The following is an 18,184-nucleotide window of genomic DNA, read 5'->3' as shown; positions in this document are numbered from 1 at the left end:
GCTGAGTCCCTTCAGTGTTCACCTGAAACTACCACAACATTGTTAATCGGCTCTACCTCAATACAAAATGTTTTTGGTGATAAAAAAAATTTAGTTAAAAAAAAAGGAAAAACATTTATTTTTTGAAAAATAAATAAATAAAGTCACTGTATAACTAGAAAGTGTTTTATGACTCAGGGCCCAAAAGATATTTCTCAGCCAGCTCAGCTATTTTTCCAACCAAGTTGACGATAATATATTCTTCTTTGCTCTGATGTAAATATTCAAGCATTTTCTGGACAATCACTGTTATATTCTGTGCATTAGTAATTCTGTAAAGAAGTTCCAGAGTCTATTTAAGAAAGAAAAACAAAAGCAGTATTATAAAACTATGCATGATAATCCCAATAAATACTGTAACATAAAGGTTTATACCCCGCTTTGATTCCTGGGTTGGGAAGATTCCCTGGAGAAGGGGTAGGCTACCCACTCCAGTATTCTTGGGCTTCCCTGCTGGTTCAGCTGGTAAAGAATCCATTTGCAATGCCGAAGACCTGGGTTTGAAAGATTCCCTGGAAAAGAGAAAGGCTACCCACTACAGTATTCTGGCCTAGAGAATTTCATTGACAGTACAGTCCATAGGTTGCAAAGAGTTGGACATGACTGAGTAACTTTCACTTTCAAAGGTTTATAATAGTTGGTTCTTCTACTTTTATGTAGCTTTACTGGGCAGTTAACAGGCACTCAAGAAATACACATTTTAACCGGAATAGAACTTAAGAAAGGTAAAACCATTGTTGAAAAAAAGGAATTATAATCAATTCAAAAGTCTAAAACTCTTTGACTGATACAGATAATTATGATCTGACATCTCTACATTGACAGGCCATGCAAACACCAAAAAGTTAAAAGATTTATAATATATTTTCTAAAAATGTACTGAACTTCAATTCAGTTCAGTCGCTCAGTCATGTCTGACTCTTTGCAACCCCATGGACTGCAGCACGGCAGGCCTCCCTGTCCATCACCAGCTCCTGAAGTTTACCCAAACTCATGTCCATTGAGTCGGTGATGTCATCCAGCCATCTCATCCTCTGTCGTCCCCTTCTCCTGCCCTCAATCTTTCCCAGCATCAGAGTCTTTTCAAATAAGTCAGCTCTTCACATCAGGTGACCAAAGTACTGGAGTTTCAGCTTCAACATCAGTCCTTCCAATGAACACCCAGGACTGATCTCCTTTAGGATGGACTGGTTGGATCTCCTTGCAATCCAAGGGACTTTCAAGAGTCTTCTCCAACACCACAGTTCAAAAGCATCAATTCTTCGGTGCTCAGCTTTCTTTATAGTACAACTCTCGCATCCATACATGACCACTGGAAAAACTAGAGCCTTGACTAGACGGACCTTTGTTGGCAAAGTAATGTCTCTGCTTTTTAATACGCTGTCTAGGTTGGTCATAACTTTCCTTCCAAGGAGAAAGCATCTAAGCCTACTTTACACATGCCTGTATACTATGCGTGTGTTTAAGCATTTGGAAGACTGGACTTTTGTATACATACATATACAAAAATCCAGTCTTCCAAAATGCTTTTCCATACTTCCCAAACAGAAAAGTGCACTTGAGTGGATCTGTCAGCTAAAGGCAAATGGTGTCTCATGAATGGATAAGGTAGCGCAAGCACTTCAAAGTGCAGCAAGGCCTACTTTCAGAATCTCAGATATCAAGGAAGAACTGTTTTATGGCTTTCTCAGTGCTGAGGAATACACCTCTTGCTGCCTTAAGTAAGATGAAGAAAAACCATTACCAAAGTAAACTCCCATTTACCTGGCTTTCTGAGGCCCTATATTAAGGTTCCACAAATACCATAGTTCCCAGAAATCAGTATGAAACAAAAGGCAGCAATAAGAAAGCATCCTTTACTAGCATTTCAGGATCAACAATATTAGCTGTAAGAGAATTTCTATGTATCCTACTTGTTAAATCTGTTCAGATTTCTTTAGGGTTCTTCCTAATTTTTCAATCCTTATACTCAGGACTTCAAGTACAAAGGATAACAGATTTTGAATTTTTTTTAAACTGTTCCAGTTAATCCTTAACACCATTTAAAATCTATAAATACATAGATCCCCCATCACTAGCTTTCCACTTATAAAGCTGTTTCAGACATCCTTCCTGTAGGCTCTGTAAGCCATGTATTTTAAGATAATCTACACCAAATTTAATTCCTACTCTAGGACTATGAAACTTAGCGTTTCCAGGACTGAATGGGGCATGGTATTAGGAATTGCATGGCAGAAGGTCTTCTCTATTAACTCCCTCATGCTTTCTTTTGTCTTGTTATGAAAGAAAGGTAATACAATCAGGTAAAAGAGCATCCCAGACCCAAGCAACAGGTCACTCCATACCCCAGGACCAAAGTTCTTGCCACATAGTTACTGATGGAGGTTAGAAATGACAGTGGAATTAAGGAATCAGTACTACAGTGCCTTCTTTGGGCACCACTGATGCTCAGTATCCTCCCCAAAGAATTCAAACTACTTTTCTCACTGCAGACCAGACCTGATAATTTTAGAAGTTGTCTGTTTCTCTTTAACTCTCATTTTTAAATTAAATCCCAATAATTAAGCACAGAACTAAGAAAACTGTACCCAAGGCAACCCTGTTCAACATACTACTTAACCACACAAAGAAAATGCATGCTCTGTATCCATTCAAAGTAGAAAAGTCATATAATTATTTGTTACTGTCCCTTGGCATCTTTGCATTTTTCTACAATGTCTACACGTAGAAATTATCCATAAACTTTCTGGATTCATTCAAGGCAGGTAACAATTTTTTAGAAGATCAAAAATACGAATCCAAAATATATATGCATATATATTGCATATATGTAGATGGCAATTTCTCAGAAACATTATTTCAAAAATAGTACCTTTAGAATTCAACATTCATATTATTCAATGTAATAATGTTCTTTCAATGAACTTTTAATTCATTGCTTTTAAATAATTTAGATGTTTACTAGAATTTATCTTTTTATCTTCATTATTTTTAAAATCAGAAATAAAACAATCACTCTTCTTAATTAGGTCCCATAAACCATTTTAAATGAAGGTATAGAATCATGTCTCTACATGAGAATTACCAGATCTATCTAGAACACCCAAGCAGATAATGAAGCAATTTTATAAAAGGAAAAAGTTGAAAAAAATTAAGTAGATTTATACACCTAGTAAAGTAATGCTCAAAATTCTCCAAGTCAGGCTTCAGCAATATGTGAACCGTGAACTTCCTGATGTTCAAGCTGGTTTTAGAAAAGGTAGAGGAACCAGAGATCAAATTGCCAACATCCGCTGGATCATAGAAAAAGCAAGAGAGTTCCAGAAAAACATCTATTCCTGCTTTATTGACTATGCCAAAGCCTTTGACTGTGTGGATCACAGTAAACTGTGGAAAATTCTGAAAGAGATGGGAATACCAGACCACCTGATCTGCCCCTTGAGAAATCTGTATGCAGGTCAGGAAGCAACAGTTAGAACTGGACATGGAACAACAGACTGGTGCCAAATAGGAAAAGGAGTACGTCAAGGCTGTATATTGTCACCCTGTTTATTTAACTTATATGCAGAGTACATCATGAGAAACGCTGGACTGGAAGAAACACAAACTGGAATCAACATTGCCGGGAGAAATATCAATAACCTCAGGTATGCAGATGACACCACCCTTATGGTAGAAAGTGAAGAGGAACTAAAAAGCCTCTTGATGAAAGTGAAAGTGGAGAGTGAAAAAGTTGGCTTAAAGCTCAACATTCAGAAAACGAAGATCATGGCATCCGGTCCCTCCACTTCATGGGAAATAGATGAGGAAACAGTGGAAACAGTGTCAGACTTTATTTTTCTGGGCTCCAAAATCACTGCAGATGGTGATCGCAGCCATGAAATGAAAAGACGCTTACTCCTTGGAAGGAAAGTTATGACCAACCTAGATAGCATATTCAAAAGCAGAGACATTACTTTGCCAACAAAGGTTCATCTAGTCAAGGCTATGGTTTTTCCTGTGCTCATGTATGGATGTGAGAGTTGGACTGTGAAGAAGGCTGAGCGCCGAAGAATTGATGCTTTTGAACTGTGGTGTTGGAAAAGACTCTTGAGAGTCCCTTGGACTGCAAGGAGATCCAACCAGTCCATTCTGAAGGAGATCAGCCCTGGGATTTCTTTGGAAGGAATGATGCTAAAGCTGAAACTCCAGTACTTTGGCCACCTCATGCGAAGAGTTGACTCATTGGAAAAGACTCTGATGCTGGGAGGGATTGGGGGCAGGCAAAGAAGGGGACAACAGAGGATGAGATGGGTGGATGGCATCACCGACTCGATGGACGTGAGTCTGAGTGAACTCCGGGAGTTGGTGATCGACACGGAGGCCTGGCGTGCTGCGATTCATGGGGTCGCAAAGAGTCAGACACGACTGAGCGACTGATCTGATCTGATCTGATACACCTTTCCTTCCAAGAAGTTCAAAACAGTTTAGGGATATCTTTACTAATTCTTTTTATTTTTTGGCCACACCATGCAGCATGTAGGATCGTAACTCCCTGAGCAGAGATTGAACCTGTGCCCCTGCAGCAGTAGCATGGAGTCCCAACCACTGAAACTCCAGGGAAGTCCCTATCTTTATTAATTCTATCAACATTCTTACAGATTCAATAAGGAATAGAGTAGCCCATTTTATAGATGTTAAGGAAAATAATGAAAAAAATTAATTATCATAAATTATTTCTTAAAATTATACTAATAGGAAGAACTGGAAATAGAATTCTGGTCTTCTATTGATACAACCCTTGGACCAGTAAGATTCCTTAATAAGGGATCCTACACAGGTGTGTGCATGCATGTGTGCTGTCACTTCAGTTGCGTCCAACTCTTTGCAACCCTATGGACTGTAGCCCGCCAGACTCTTCTGTCCATGGGATTCTCCAGGTAAGAATCCTGGAGTGGGCTGCTATGCCCTCCTCTGGGGGATCTTCCTGACCCAGGATCAAACTCATGTTTCTTACGTCTCCTGCATTGGCAGCGGGAGTTCTTTACCATTAGCACCACCTAGTTACACCTTCCTAACTTCTCTAACTCACAATTTAAAACCATTCTTGTGGTTATTGATACAAGTACTTTTTAGAAAAGTCCCTTAAACTTCAGTAGAAAAAATAAAATGCATTCAAAAGTTAAAATACACACGTGTGCACATGCCCATAATTTTCATCTCTCTCCATAAGACCAACAAAATGTTTAAAAATTTTAACATTTCACATACAGTACTCAAAATACCAGTTTACCTCTCTTTTAATAATAGGATCAGGATGATCTAAGCATTCAATTATTGTCATCTGATGTTGAAGAGCCAGAGTGGGATCCTGTTGGATAACATAGGTAAGAGCCTTCAGTCCTAGAAACCAAGATTAAATAACATAAAGTGACTTAAAATAAATATTCAGCAAATTTCAAAAAGCTCTCTTGGTAATTTCCATCAAAAGAACCAATCATCTTACCTAAATATTTGAGATTTATTTTAGGTGACAGAACAAACTTTCCAATGCATTTGGCAGCCTTCTCAAGCAATTCCGATTTAGGATAAATAGAATAGACTGTATGTACACATTCAAACAGAATAGCTAGAAAAATAAAATATTGTAACTTCAGAGATCATAGTAAGCCATAATAAAAAATATATCTGTGCAGAACTCCTAACAAAACAAACTAATCAGAAGGTCAGTTTTAGTCAAAAATCTTATGGAAATTTTTCAAAGGTAAGAATTTTACTATTTTCAGGCTTTATACAGTTGTTAGGATTATGTTGCCACAGTACAATTTAGAGAGAACTATATATATTAAAAGATAAGAATGATATATTCATCCATGCAACAAGTATTTTCTGAAACCTCCTATGAGTCAGACATTGTTCTACTAGTATGGATACAGCAGGGACAAAAACCCTTACCCTCAAGGAACTCACATTCTAATGGGCACATAAGTAATATATTCATTACTCCTATATAAATAGATACTTCCAACACTCCTTGAATGCTTCAAAATAAGTTATTCTCAGGCAGTTTCTACCACTTACACACAAAAACTGGATATGTAGTTTATTTCCATGTGATTTCAGTTCAGTTCAGTTGCTCAGTTGTGTCCGACTCTTTGCGGTTTAGTTCAATATAATCATTTTAGGGTGCTCTAGCATTTATTTCAAAATTTTTATACTCAAAACTCAAGTCACTTTTTAAAAATTAACTTAAAAATTAACCTCCAAGGTTATAGAAAATCTACTGAACATCTTGATAGTGTTCAAATTCGATTTTCTAGTCTCATCAAAGATCTGATAACTATAACAGATGATTAAAATGGACACTAAAATATTTTTCAAACTCTCTTAAAGATCAAGAGTGAAAGAGCTGGAGCTTTGTCATGTAAAGAAGAATCATTTAGGCACCATTAAACAAAATAAGCAGACTTAAAAACAGTTCAACTGAGGGCTTCCTTGGTTGCTTAGATGGTAAAGAATCTGCCTGCAATGCAGGAGACCCCGGTTTGATCCCTGGGCCAGGAAGATCCCCTGGAGAAGGGAATAGCAACCTGCTCCAGTATTCTTGCCCTGGAGAATCCATCCCATGGACAGAAGAGCCTGGCAGGCTACAGTCCATTGGGTTGCAAAGAGTTAGACACAACTGAGCAACTAACACACATGGTTGAAGAATATCATATCTTTGAAAGAATCACTCCTGCTCTTTTTCCAAAAGTTTAAAACACAATAATCAAACATTTATTCGTGTACAAGATATAAAATAGAGCCTGAATATTCAACTAGCTATGTTTTTACACTGCTAAGTTGCCTATAAACTGATACACATAAACATTTTGGGTAAAAAGTTTTACTAAAATAAATACTTTCTAAATAGGGAGAGAAAAGAAATTAGAAATAAGCATTTTTTAAGAAATAAACATCTCTTTAAGAAGTGAATCGACTTTAATTAAAGGAAAACCTATAAAGTCAACTGAACCTAAAAAGATCTTTGCAGATATTATGCTGTAAAGTCTTTACTCTGTGCTATGAAAAAGAGTTGACTTTGGACTTCCCCAGTAGCTCAGTGGTAAAGAATGTGCCTACCAAACCCCTGGCCCAGGAAGACTACATGCTGCAGAACAACTAAGCCCCTGCACCACAACTATTGAGCCCGTGCTCCAGAGCCCAGGAACTGCAAGTCCTGAGCCCACATGCCCCAACTACTGAAGTCCATGCACCCCAGAGCCTGTGCTCCCCAACAAGGGAAGCCACCACGATCGTAAGCCCTCCTACCGCAACTAAAGAGCAGCCCTCACTCCCAGCAACTAGATAAAAGCTCTCACAGCAATAAAGACCCAGCATAGCCAAAATAATAAATAAAATTCTTTTTTTTTAATAGATTTGTTTTCAAAGAAAAATTTTTTCAAAAAGTTGACTTTATGACTTCATGAAGTAAACAGAGAAAGCCTTGGTCAATTAACTAATCAACTAAGGCAGGAGTAGGCAAAATACCATTAAACCCAGCCTTCAGCCTATCTTTGTAAACTGTGAACTAAGGATGATTTTTATATTTTTTGAGATATAACTGATATATAAAATTATTAGTTTTAGGTGTACAATTACATTTTTAAAGGTTAAAAAAAAAGGAGAATATATGACAGAAACCTATACGACCTACACAAAACCTAAAAGAACTGCTAGTTTAGGTATAGAATAAAATTAATAGTTCAAAAAATACACTTATTTGTCAACTTAGGCATACACACAGACACAGAAGTCGCTCAGTCGTGTCCGACTCTTTGCGACCCCATGGATTAAAAATAGGTTTTTAAATTATTTTAAAATAATTTAGAGATTTTAAGACTGTTTTTACTCCAACTCTACAAAAGTCTAAGTCCACAGATAAAAAAGCAGTCACTCCACTGTCTCCTCACTGCAGTGGTTAAAACGAAAGTGCTCTGAGGACTTCTAAAGGAAAAAATGCAATGTGGAGTTTTGCTTACTCCTCCAGAGCAACCCAGGTCCTAACCAAAATATCATTAAGTAAAAATTACCAAATTTTAATAATGTCCTAACATTTGTGACACACTATGGCTTTATCATAGATATTTTGGGTAGGATTATGTACAAAATTTGAGGAATTCTACTGATTACTCTATCCTTCAGACTAGACTTTACTTACATTTTAAATAAGTTATCTACTGTCACCACTCTGGCAAGGAGATGGGGGTACCAGCCAATGAGGGTGGTAGTCCAGTTTCTCCATTCTGCTTCCTTTAACACTTGGAATGGCAGGGGATGCTGCATCCTTCTGGATGGGGGATGAGGGTACTCTGTCTGGGAGAGGAAGGGGCACCCTAGTACTGCTCCCAATGTGACCTGTACTGAGAACAAGGGAGTGGCTCTAGTGTACCGGACCAGTAGAAAAAGCCCTGTCACTCCACCAAGTTTCCTCTACCACCACCCCAGGAAAGATGGGAGGGGTACCTCAATTGTTCTCTGTTCCTTGATGATGTAAAACCCAGGATTCCCACATCATCTCCACTGGCAATGCCAGGGAGGGTCCCTCTTGACATACGGCAGGGATCAAACTGCAGCTGCCCTCTTGGTCTTCATCACTGAGCTCCATGGGAGGGTTGGGGTACCTCATTACACCTGATGAGGATGGAAATCTTGATTCTTCATTCAGCCTTTGCTGCTCTGGGTAGTCCATAGTTTTTTCTATGTGGTGCTTGACTGCAATAGAAAAACTATTGTCTAAAAGTCTTCCATCTTGCTAGTCTGCCCTTTTTGCCTGAGTCCTCTGGCTAGAAAGTAGGCATTTTTCAGGGCATTTTTATCTGCACCTGTTGGCATTTTCAGACTGCTGGCTCTCCAGTACCCAGTCTGGGGCATACAAGGCAAAAAGAAAACCCAGGGTACTAACCTTGGAGTTGTTCCTTACATGCCAATGTCCCTAATCAGTCTACCTTCATTTATTCATGTTTCAGAGTCTCATGTGTTTATTTTACATATAATGTTCAAAGTTTTTAGATGTACTTAGTGGGTAGAGTACACCTAAAGTACTTCTATCTACTTTCAATGGTTCTATCCCTTATATTTCATTTTATATTATCTCTCAGTTTATTAAATAGTTTACTAAAAATGTCCTTCTCATCTTATCAGTTTCCTGCCCAAAACAATCCCATATCTCCATATTTATACAGTATAAAATCCAAACTCCTATGGCTGCCATAAGGAGGACGTCCGCAATATACTCTTCCCACTGCTCCCACTATTAACTGTCCAATCAAGCTGGCAAGTCACTGTTTTCTGAAACAGTGGGGGGTTTTAAACACTCCCACTTCTGCACCTTCTTTCATGTTCCCTTTGCCTAGAACTGCTTTTAACCTCCTTTCTGGCTATCTCAATCCTATCTTTCAAGGTCCTATTACATCAATAAATCTTTAGGTGCCCTGAAGCCCACAGTGATCTTAACCACCTCTGGAATCCTGTAATATTTACTCCCTTTACCTCCCCCTTTACATTCTGCCTTATACTGGTATTATGCCTTCATAAGTAAGTTATCTCCTCCATTACACTGTAAACTCCTTGAAGGCAAAGCTTACATTTTATACTTCCTCATATCCTCTATATCACTTTACAATGCCTGGCACATAGCAGATACACTCTAAATGCCTCTGATACGATTAATTTCTTCCTTTGACACTAAGGTAAGTTATAAAAATGAAACTTTAATTAAAATATGGTTTGGACTGAAACCCAATGAGATAATTGATTAAAAGTAAAATAACTTTCTCTTCTATTAATTCAATTAAAACATATTACTCACTGATTAACCCAGTGCCAGATACTGGGATATGCTAGCCAATAAGACAGAGATAGTTCCGGTCCTTATGAAGTTTATAATTTAATATTGATATGTTTAAGCAATAAAATATTTATATTAAGTTTACTAGAGAATACTCTACCACTGATAAATGTAAGCTATAAACTGTATCAGTACAAATATGGGGAGAAATGCAGAACAAAGAGAAGTAAATAAAGGAAAAAAGAAAACAACAGAAACTAAGTTTCTCTGGCAAAGTTAAACACTGGACCAGTAGACTACAAAGAAACAAACTGTTAGCATTGGTCTCGTCAATCTTAATAAAAGAAGGATGTCCTAATGGAGAACATTAAAACTATTTCCTCGGGTATACAGTATTCTCTACATCGAAAGGAACAGGTAACAGCAGTTATCTACAGGAGTAGGCGATAAGGGTTGGAGGGACACTTTACTGTTCACTGTATACCCTTTCATGCCTTTTGATTTCTGAACCATGTGCATATATTACCTATCCAATAAAATAATTATATCTCAAACAACTTTTTAATTTACTTTAGCTGCCTGGAAAAATTCTGACACTACTTTGGATTATTCCGACAGCTCCTAGCCAAACCACCCGCCTCAATAAGGATCATCCTTACCTCTGATGCCTTATTCTTCTCATTACATAATAAGATCCTATGTGCGTGCTAAGTCGCTGTCATGTCTGACTCTCTGCGACCGTACAGACTGTAGCCCGCCAGGCTCCTCTGTCCATGGGATTCTCCAGAATCCAGGAGTGGGTTGCTATGCCCTCTTCCAGGGGATCTTCCCGACCCTGAGATCGAACCTGCAGTCTCTTACATCTCCTACATTGGCAGGCGGGTTCTTTACCACTAGCACCACCTGGTAAGTCCCAGTAAGATCCTGCTGCTGCTGCTGCTGCTGCTAAGTTGCTTCAGTCGTGTCCGACTCTGTGCGACCCCACAGACGGCAGCCCATCAGGCTCCCCCGTCCCTGGGATTCTCCAGGCAAGAACACTGGAGTGGGTTGCCATTTCCTTCTCCAATGCAAGAAAGTGAAAAGTGAAAGTGAAGTCGCTCAGTTGTGTCCAACTCCTAGTGACCCCATGGAATGCAGCCCACCAGGCCCCTCTGTCCATGGGATTTTCCAGGCAAGAGTACTGGAGTGGGTTGCCATGCCATCAACTGTTCATTATACTATACACTTAGAAGGGCAGGGCCTGTGTCTACCTTATTTTTCCTTTAATCTCCCACATTTAGCAGGGAGGAATATGTAAGTAAATCAACTCTTTCCTCAATCTGTATCTAGTTTAAAAATTAAGGTTTTGTTTTGTAGGAATTCAATAAATACTGGTTGAACAAATGAATACCATGCTTGTTACCTTAACTACCATTTATACATGCAAAACATAAATCTATCCTTCAAAATTTACTATCCCAATTCACTACCATGTACATTACTTCTTCTATACTAGTCTTACAGATGCAATCCTTTATTCAATCCTTTCTTCAGTTTTATTACAGTTAAAACCGGTTCAACTTCTGCCCTCTAGTCTACTCTACGTTTCTACAACCATTATTCTTTAAGATTTGCAGTTTATCATTGCCTGAAAGAACAAATACTCCTCTCTATCCCCTATTTCATGGTATTTCACCAGATTAAGAAATGACTTCTTATTTGAGTTATATTTCTCAATACCTCTTCTACTGCTCATCTCCAAGGTAGGCAAAATTCAAACTGTTTTACTTCTATCTCTTAAATATCTCAAAATATCCCACTTTCTTCAGTAAGCTTTCTCAAGCTGATCAATAAAGAACTAAGAGTTCTTCCCTCTGGCTATTAAGACTAGTTACTTTTCTCAGTTCTTCTCCCTCCTCCCCCATTTTACTCTTGTTTCCTATCACTAAAAGACTTTTTAAAATTGTGTTTAACATAAATAGCTGCTGTCTCTTCATTACAAAGTTCATTATTCCATATCTATATATTCTTATCTATCTCAAATTCAACCTTTAGTTGTCTTCTTAAGTATCACTTTTTGAGAAAAGCCTTCCTTATCCTTCTGCTCAACTAAGAATAGCTGCTATGTGCTCCACAGTACCCTGTAACTTGCCTCTGTAACATTCATGGTACCTGTCCCTTTCCATCTCCCTAGGCTATGAGCTCAATGATAAGACTGTTTTGTTCACAACTGTATTCCAAGCATCTTGCACAAGGACTAATAAATAATAAAACCTTAAATATTTGGTGACTAGATGACAGATTGCTTTATTTGAAAACTGTTTTCTTAAGTACGGAATAGACCTACTGGGTTATCTTCACTGTCAGATGCTTGATTGTTGAATCATCTATTGAACATTTTCAATAAAGAGACAATTTCTCTTTAAAAATGAAGTCTTTAAAAGAGAGACAATTATAATAGTCAATTTACATCAACATTTAAAACAATGTCATAATTCCAAATTATTTTTATTAGTTATTCAATACTTTCAATGAAAAATAATCACCCAAAACCACCTTAAAAATTAACATTTAAAATTTACTGGAATTCACAGTATTCTAACACAGATTTAGCTATAATACTGAAAACATTATTAGAGCAGCATTTACACAAATATTACCTACCATATGTGACATTGTGATTTAACTCAGCTCTTCGTAAGGATTCATCAAGAACATCATACATTAATTCACTTGTCCTGTTTAAAAGATATTTTATTTGCAGTAGAATTATAGTATTATAACCCAATAAAACATAGTTTTTCAAACTTCTCTCTCTTTAAAACTGAGGATCTACAGAAAAGAAGTGAAAGAAATTCATTTTATGAAGTTATGGGAATTTCACTTCTTAAATATTCCACTTTCACTTTTTTAAGAGTTTAACCTTCTGCTCTATCAGACTAGCCAATGAGCAAAGTCAATCAACTCGTTCCTCAATCTGTACCTACTTTAAATACGGTTTTCATCTGATTGAACACTCTTTTATCATTTTCTTTGTAATATAATATTTCTACCTGTTTAAAATTACTATAGTAATACTTCACATATCCAGATTATTCCAGACAATATATTATATGTATTTTAAATACTTATTTTTTTAAAAATATTCAAGTATCAGTCTTTCTTTGAGCAGCAGTAGGTTCTTCAGAGAGAAAATTTTAACTTTCATTTATGTTAAATATAAAGAAATTATATTTTTGTAAAATTAACAAATTAATACCATTCTATGTCTTTATGGTCACAGATTACAGTTACAGTAACTGAGTTGAGGTAGAAACTATACAAAAATGCAGTGCCTTATAGACCCCTAGCACTCTGCCACTACGCCTTTTCTCCAGGTAAAAGTCCTCTCTAAAAGGCCAATGGTGAAAAATATGGCTTCTCAGCTGATATTTTTGTATGTTTTGTAAAATCAAAAAGCACTAATAGAAAAAAGCACCATCAACAAAGAAATACACAGTAGTTTCTTGTAGAAAAACTATACTACAAAACAAAAAGATCAAAATAATCTTGGGCTATACAAATTATTTATCATGTATGTTACAAGTTTCTGAGAAAATGTCTTCTTTTTTAAAAAACTATACAGCTATAAAACTCAATTTGAAGTGCATGTACTTTTATTGCACCTTAACTGAAGTATACATATCAACTGAAAATTCAGAACCATATTTTAAAATCCCTCATTTTATTACGTAAGCATTTCTTCCACAGACAACAATCATATAGTAGACATTACAAATATTCCCCCCCAAAAAATCTGGTAATTCTACACTTAACATTACAGCGTAACTTCCCAATTTAAAAAGCCAATGTAGGAGTTATATTAACCACACAAAATGTGGAAACATTTGCGGACATGATTGAGCTGAATGTTAATAACCTAAGAAGCAGAATGCTATAAAACACAAGAAAATATTCAAATAGATATAAAAGACCATAAACATAAGACTTTTCCAGTAAATTAATACTTACAATTAAATATATTAGAATCCTGTTATAAAATAACATTTTTACTTTGCCAAATTGAGCATATCATGTCTTAAGAAATACATGTTAACATAAAATCTCGTTAGAGTTGGGACAAAAAAGGAGAAAACATTTTAATGTCCATAACACTGTAAAAGAGATATATTCTTTACTCACTTAATTAAGCCTAATTTCTATTCAATTGAGCTCTCTGAACTCTGTAAACATATTCATTTTTGTATGTATTCTTCAAATTCATCCTTGAAGGAAAGGATGATAATGAGTTAACAAATTTAGTAAATTCACTAATGCCTACAAAGTAACTTTCTGACAACATATGATGGCATTAAATCTTTTTGGACCAATGAGATCTGAATGCATTACTATGAAATTAATGGTTTTAAAACAATTCTAGTGAGCTTCAACTAGAGCTCCACAATGGACAAACATTTCTAATGTGTGTGTCTGCTCCATCAACTCCAGGTTTTCACCCCAGGCTTCAATCAAGGTTGAGATTCATAAAGATAGAAAAAAGGAAAATAGCAATACCAAGAGTGATACAGCCCAGCTGGTGTTCATTAGAAGCTCACCAATGATGGATTCTGACTTGAAGCTGAGAGGGCTTTACTAGGAGCAAAAGCCTGGAGGATAATCCGGTAGTATGGCAAGACTAGAGAATTAGCAAATACATGTACCTTACTGTATAAAACAAAACCATATCTCTAAAGTCAGAATCTGATTAATAATATGCTCTAAAGATAGAAACACATCAGGGACTTCAGCCAATGGTCCTTGCTCTTGAGGGGAATAAATCGAGTTGCTTTCAAACAGCTCAGAAAAAAATTTTAAATAAAAATAATGTGTGCACACATGCACATACAGGAAGAGACAGAAAGAATGACAAAGCAAATATAAATAACTGATGAATCTAGGTAGAGAGCTCCCTGTATTATTCTTGGAAATTTTCTGTAAGTTTAAAAAACTACAGCAAAATTAAAAGTTATAAAACATATATGTAATTGGAAAGACATGAATAAAAAGTTTCATAAAATTATTGCCTAAAAAAAGTAATTCAGACAAAATGAATTGTTCCACTATAGCAATAGTGTCAGCAAACTATAGTCTGCATGCCTAATCTGGCCAGATGTCTGTTTTTATATTGGCTATAGGCTAAAATGGTTTTTACATTTTTAAATGGTTAAAAAAATCGAAAGAATTAGATTTCATGACACATAAAGTTTATATGAAATTCAAGTTTTAACGTCCATAAAGTTTTTTGGACTGAGCTGTGCTCATTTACATACTATCTATGGCTGCTTTTGAGCTATGTACCACAGCAGAGTTAACACGTTGCAATACACAACATATAGCTCCCAAAGTCTAAAATATTTATAATCTGGCTTTTTATAAAAAAGCTTTCCAACTTCCAAACTAGAATGATTCAGAAAGTTTCACAGAAGATACGGAGCTCCAAAGGTAACTTTTTCTGTGAGTGGACTTAGATAAGCAGAAAGCCAGGATTATCTCAACAAGCTGAATTTATACACTTCTTACAGTGGCTTACTTATCACTACTAAGTCAACGAAGCATTGGGAGAATCTGGTTTATCATGAACCTCTACATGACTAAAGCCTATCAAATTTACTTAGAAGAGTTTACCTTTGATCATCTTTTCCTAGAAGTCCTAGTATTCTCAACAACTGAATTTGTAACCATGGTGCTGGTACGCTGTGGTAATTGAAATCTACTGGGAGCTTTCCTCCAACCACTTGCTTCAAGATCGTTACAAAACTCCCAGTCAAGTCTTTATATGCAGATGAATTCTCCTATATTCAAAAAATAAAACAAAAAAACTTTCTGTTAATAACAATATCTCAAAAATAAAACAGACCTGCTTGAAATGCTATGCAGAATCTAACTTAGTATATGCTCATTTAGAAGTCTCATGTTCACATTTAATGAAACAGTCCTCTGATTTGTATAATTCCTTCCACAAAGAAACTCTTCTGGTGACCAGATTCAGAAGTGAATCATGCCCCTAAAAGTTTCCACCATTCCCTACTTGTCCTACACACCAGTTTAATTACCTTTCCAAAGTTCGATAATTATATCTTAGAACTTTTAATAGCTAGTATCAGCAATTAAAAATTGAAAAGAAAAAAAGCAGTAATCTCTCTAGATGAAAATCAAGGCCTGTTTGCAATCTCTGAATTTTGTTTGCAGAAGACTTCCCATGTAATTGAACTAAATTATCCTCTGGGTGGAAGAGCACAACCAACATTACTTGAACATTCAAAACTCCCCAAATCAGCAAGCCTGCTTATTAAAAATTAATTAACTCTATAGTATTTAAACATATTTGTGATTCTGAATGAGTGTGCCTTGATTATCTATCAGACTACTCTCTCAGACTTGGGAAATTTTTTCATCTTATATTGTTTAATGAAGTATAGTTGACTCACAATATTATATTAGTTTCAGGTGTACAACATAGTGATTCAACATTATATATATTACAAATTGATCACAACTATGGTCTAGTAACCATCTGCCTGAATTAGGGAAAGTAAATATGTGTTCCTCAAAATGAATGTTAGACTCTTCACTGTAATTTTTATATGTATCAAGGGCAAATTTTTGGAAGGGAAATAATAGCTCTCTCAGAGTTTAATAAATGTCAGAGGAAAATAAGATTTAATGTCAATTATCTATTTATACCATACTACTTTGGAACACACAACACATAAAAGTAAAGACAACTTTCAGTTTGTATAATTTTAAATTTATTTCAATAGCATTATGAGGTATGATGAAATCTCTCACAAATATATACTTTCAGACACAAAAGGTTTCAGGCAATACACTGGGGCTGAATTAGTATATACCCATATTGCCATTTAGAAAAAAATTTTTACTATAACATTTAATCCTCCTTCCTCCTCTAACATAGAATCAATGTATGGAATCAACACAATAGACCAGGGGTCCCCAACTCTGAGATCTAATGCCTGATGATCTGAGGTGTAGCTGATGTAATAATAATAGGAATAAAGGCAAAATAAACATAATGTGCTTGACTCATCACCAAAATCACCCTCCCCGTCCCCAACCCATCCAAAAATTGTCTTCCACAAAACTGGTCTCTAGTGCCAAAACAATTAGGTACTGCTTCTGCAGACTGTGCCTTACACATTCCCCACCAGCTCTCCTCACTTTAGAAGCTGTTGTAAGTATCCCATGAAGCTGTATAAAAAGGAGCCACTTCTTGAAAATCCACAAATCTGCAAATTTCAACCACCTTGCAGAGCTACCATTTTTCTATGCTTCTTTCATAACATGAAAAACTTTCAGGCATTTAAAAAAGACTAAATCTAGAATGTGTCTGCAACTCATGCTATTAACAACATGCAAAAATCACTATTAAAGGGTCAATAATACAAACTTAAATGTGATGCATTTTACTGAAAAATATGCGTTTTCTTTTAATTACATAGTTACATAGTTATATTTTTCTAATGATAGCTACTCAGTAACTTCTCAAAATGTCAACTTACCTTAATCATCCTAAGGTATATGTGCAAGGAAGCAGCCATGACTCCAACATCTCTATCACAAAGTGCTTTCCGAAACTTAACATGGATATGCTGTACTTGATTAGGAGCAATGAGATAAAATTTATATAAGGCCAGAACAGCTTTTCTTCGTATAATCTCCCTAAAGATAAAAAATAAAATCTAAATAAACCATCTGGAAATATCAGACATTTAGGCTGAAAAGATTATGGACCAGATGATTTCAAAATACCAGCTATTACTTTAATCTAAAAAAAGAGAGAGAATTACCCATTTATTGTTCATTTTTATTCTAATTTACCAAATTATAAAATAGTGGTTATCTCTAGGAGGTTATCTCTAGGAGGTTACCTCAAGAGACTTTAAGTCTCCATGTTATGTATTTCTTTAGTTACAACATTCTTTGATAACAAGCATATATTACTTTTGAAACCAAAACAAAGCAAGAAAGATAAACAAATTTCTTAATTCCCAAATTCCATTTCTGAAAGCCATATCTCTAAAGATTGGGAAGAGAATAAATAGTAAGTTTAAATGAGTAAGAGGTAATTTCAGCTAGTAATATTAAACAGTCTCTTCATTAACATTAAAGTCTCCTTAACATTTCAGCTTTTTATATTTCTTTTTTTATATCATGGGTAAACATACTCCAAATACTTAAGTGGGGCAGGGGAGTATAAGGGGGACTTACATTAAAAGATGTTACTCCTCTCCTTGCCCAGCTCATGTTTCAAAAACCTCATTACAATGAGGAGGAAAGTATATACAAGTCGTGCACTTC

At 36.0% G+C, this 18,184-nt stretch overlaps 1 protein-coding gene across 2 annotated transcripts in view; it reads right to left on the bottom strand.

The window, feature by feature from the left end:
* Positions 1–18,184, bottom strand: part of AP4E1 (adaptor related protein complex 4 subunit epsilon 1) — a 67,261-nt gene that overhangs the window by 33,305 nt on the left and 15,772 nt on the right. For both annotated transcript variants that reach the window (XM_006077779.3, XM_025295582.2), the window contains exons 6-11: positions 17,386–17,545; positions 15,491–15,657; positions 12,491–12,564; positions 5,525–5,647; positions 5,312–5,421; positions 192–331 (exon numbers count right to left, since the gene is read on the bottom strand). In XM_006077779.3, coding sequence (XP_006077841.3) covers positions 192–331; positions 5,312–5,421; positions 5,525–5,647; positions 12,491–12,564; positions 15,491–15,657; positions 17,386–17,545 — 774 coding nt within the window. The remainder of the gene's footprint in view (positions 1–191; positions 332–5,311; positions 5,422–5,524; positions 5,648–12,490; positions 12,565–15,490; positions 15,658–17,385; positions 17,546–18,184) is intronic.

This window comes from Bubalus bubalis, chromosome 11, assembly GCF_019923935.1.
Source record: "Bubalus bubalis isolate 160015118507 breed Murrah chromosome 11, NDDB_SH_1, whole genome shotgun sequence".
In the NCBI taxonomy this organism is placed as follows: domain Eukaryota; kingdom Metazoa; phylum Chordata; class Mammalia; order Artiodactyla; family Bovidae; genus Bubalus; species Bubalus bubalis.
This window is presented reverse-complemented; position numbering and strand designations above follow the sequence as displayed.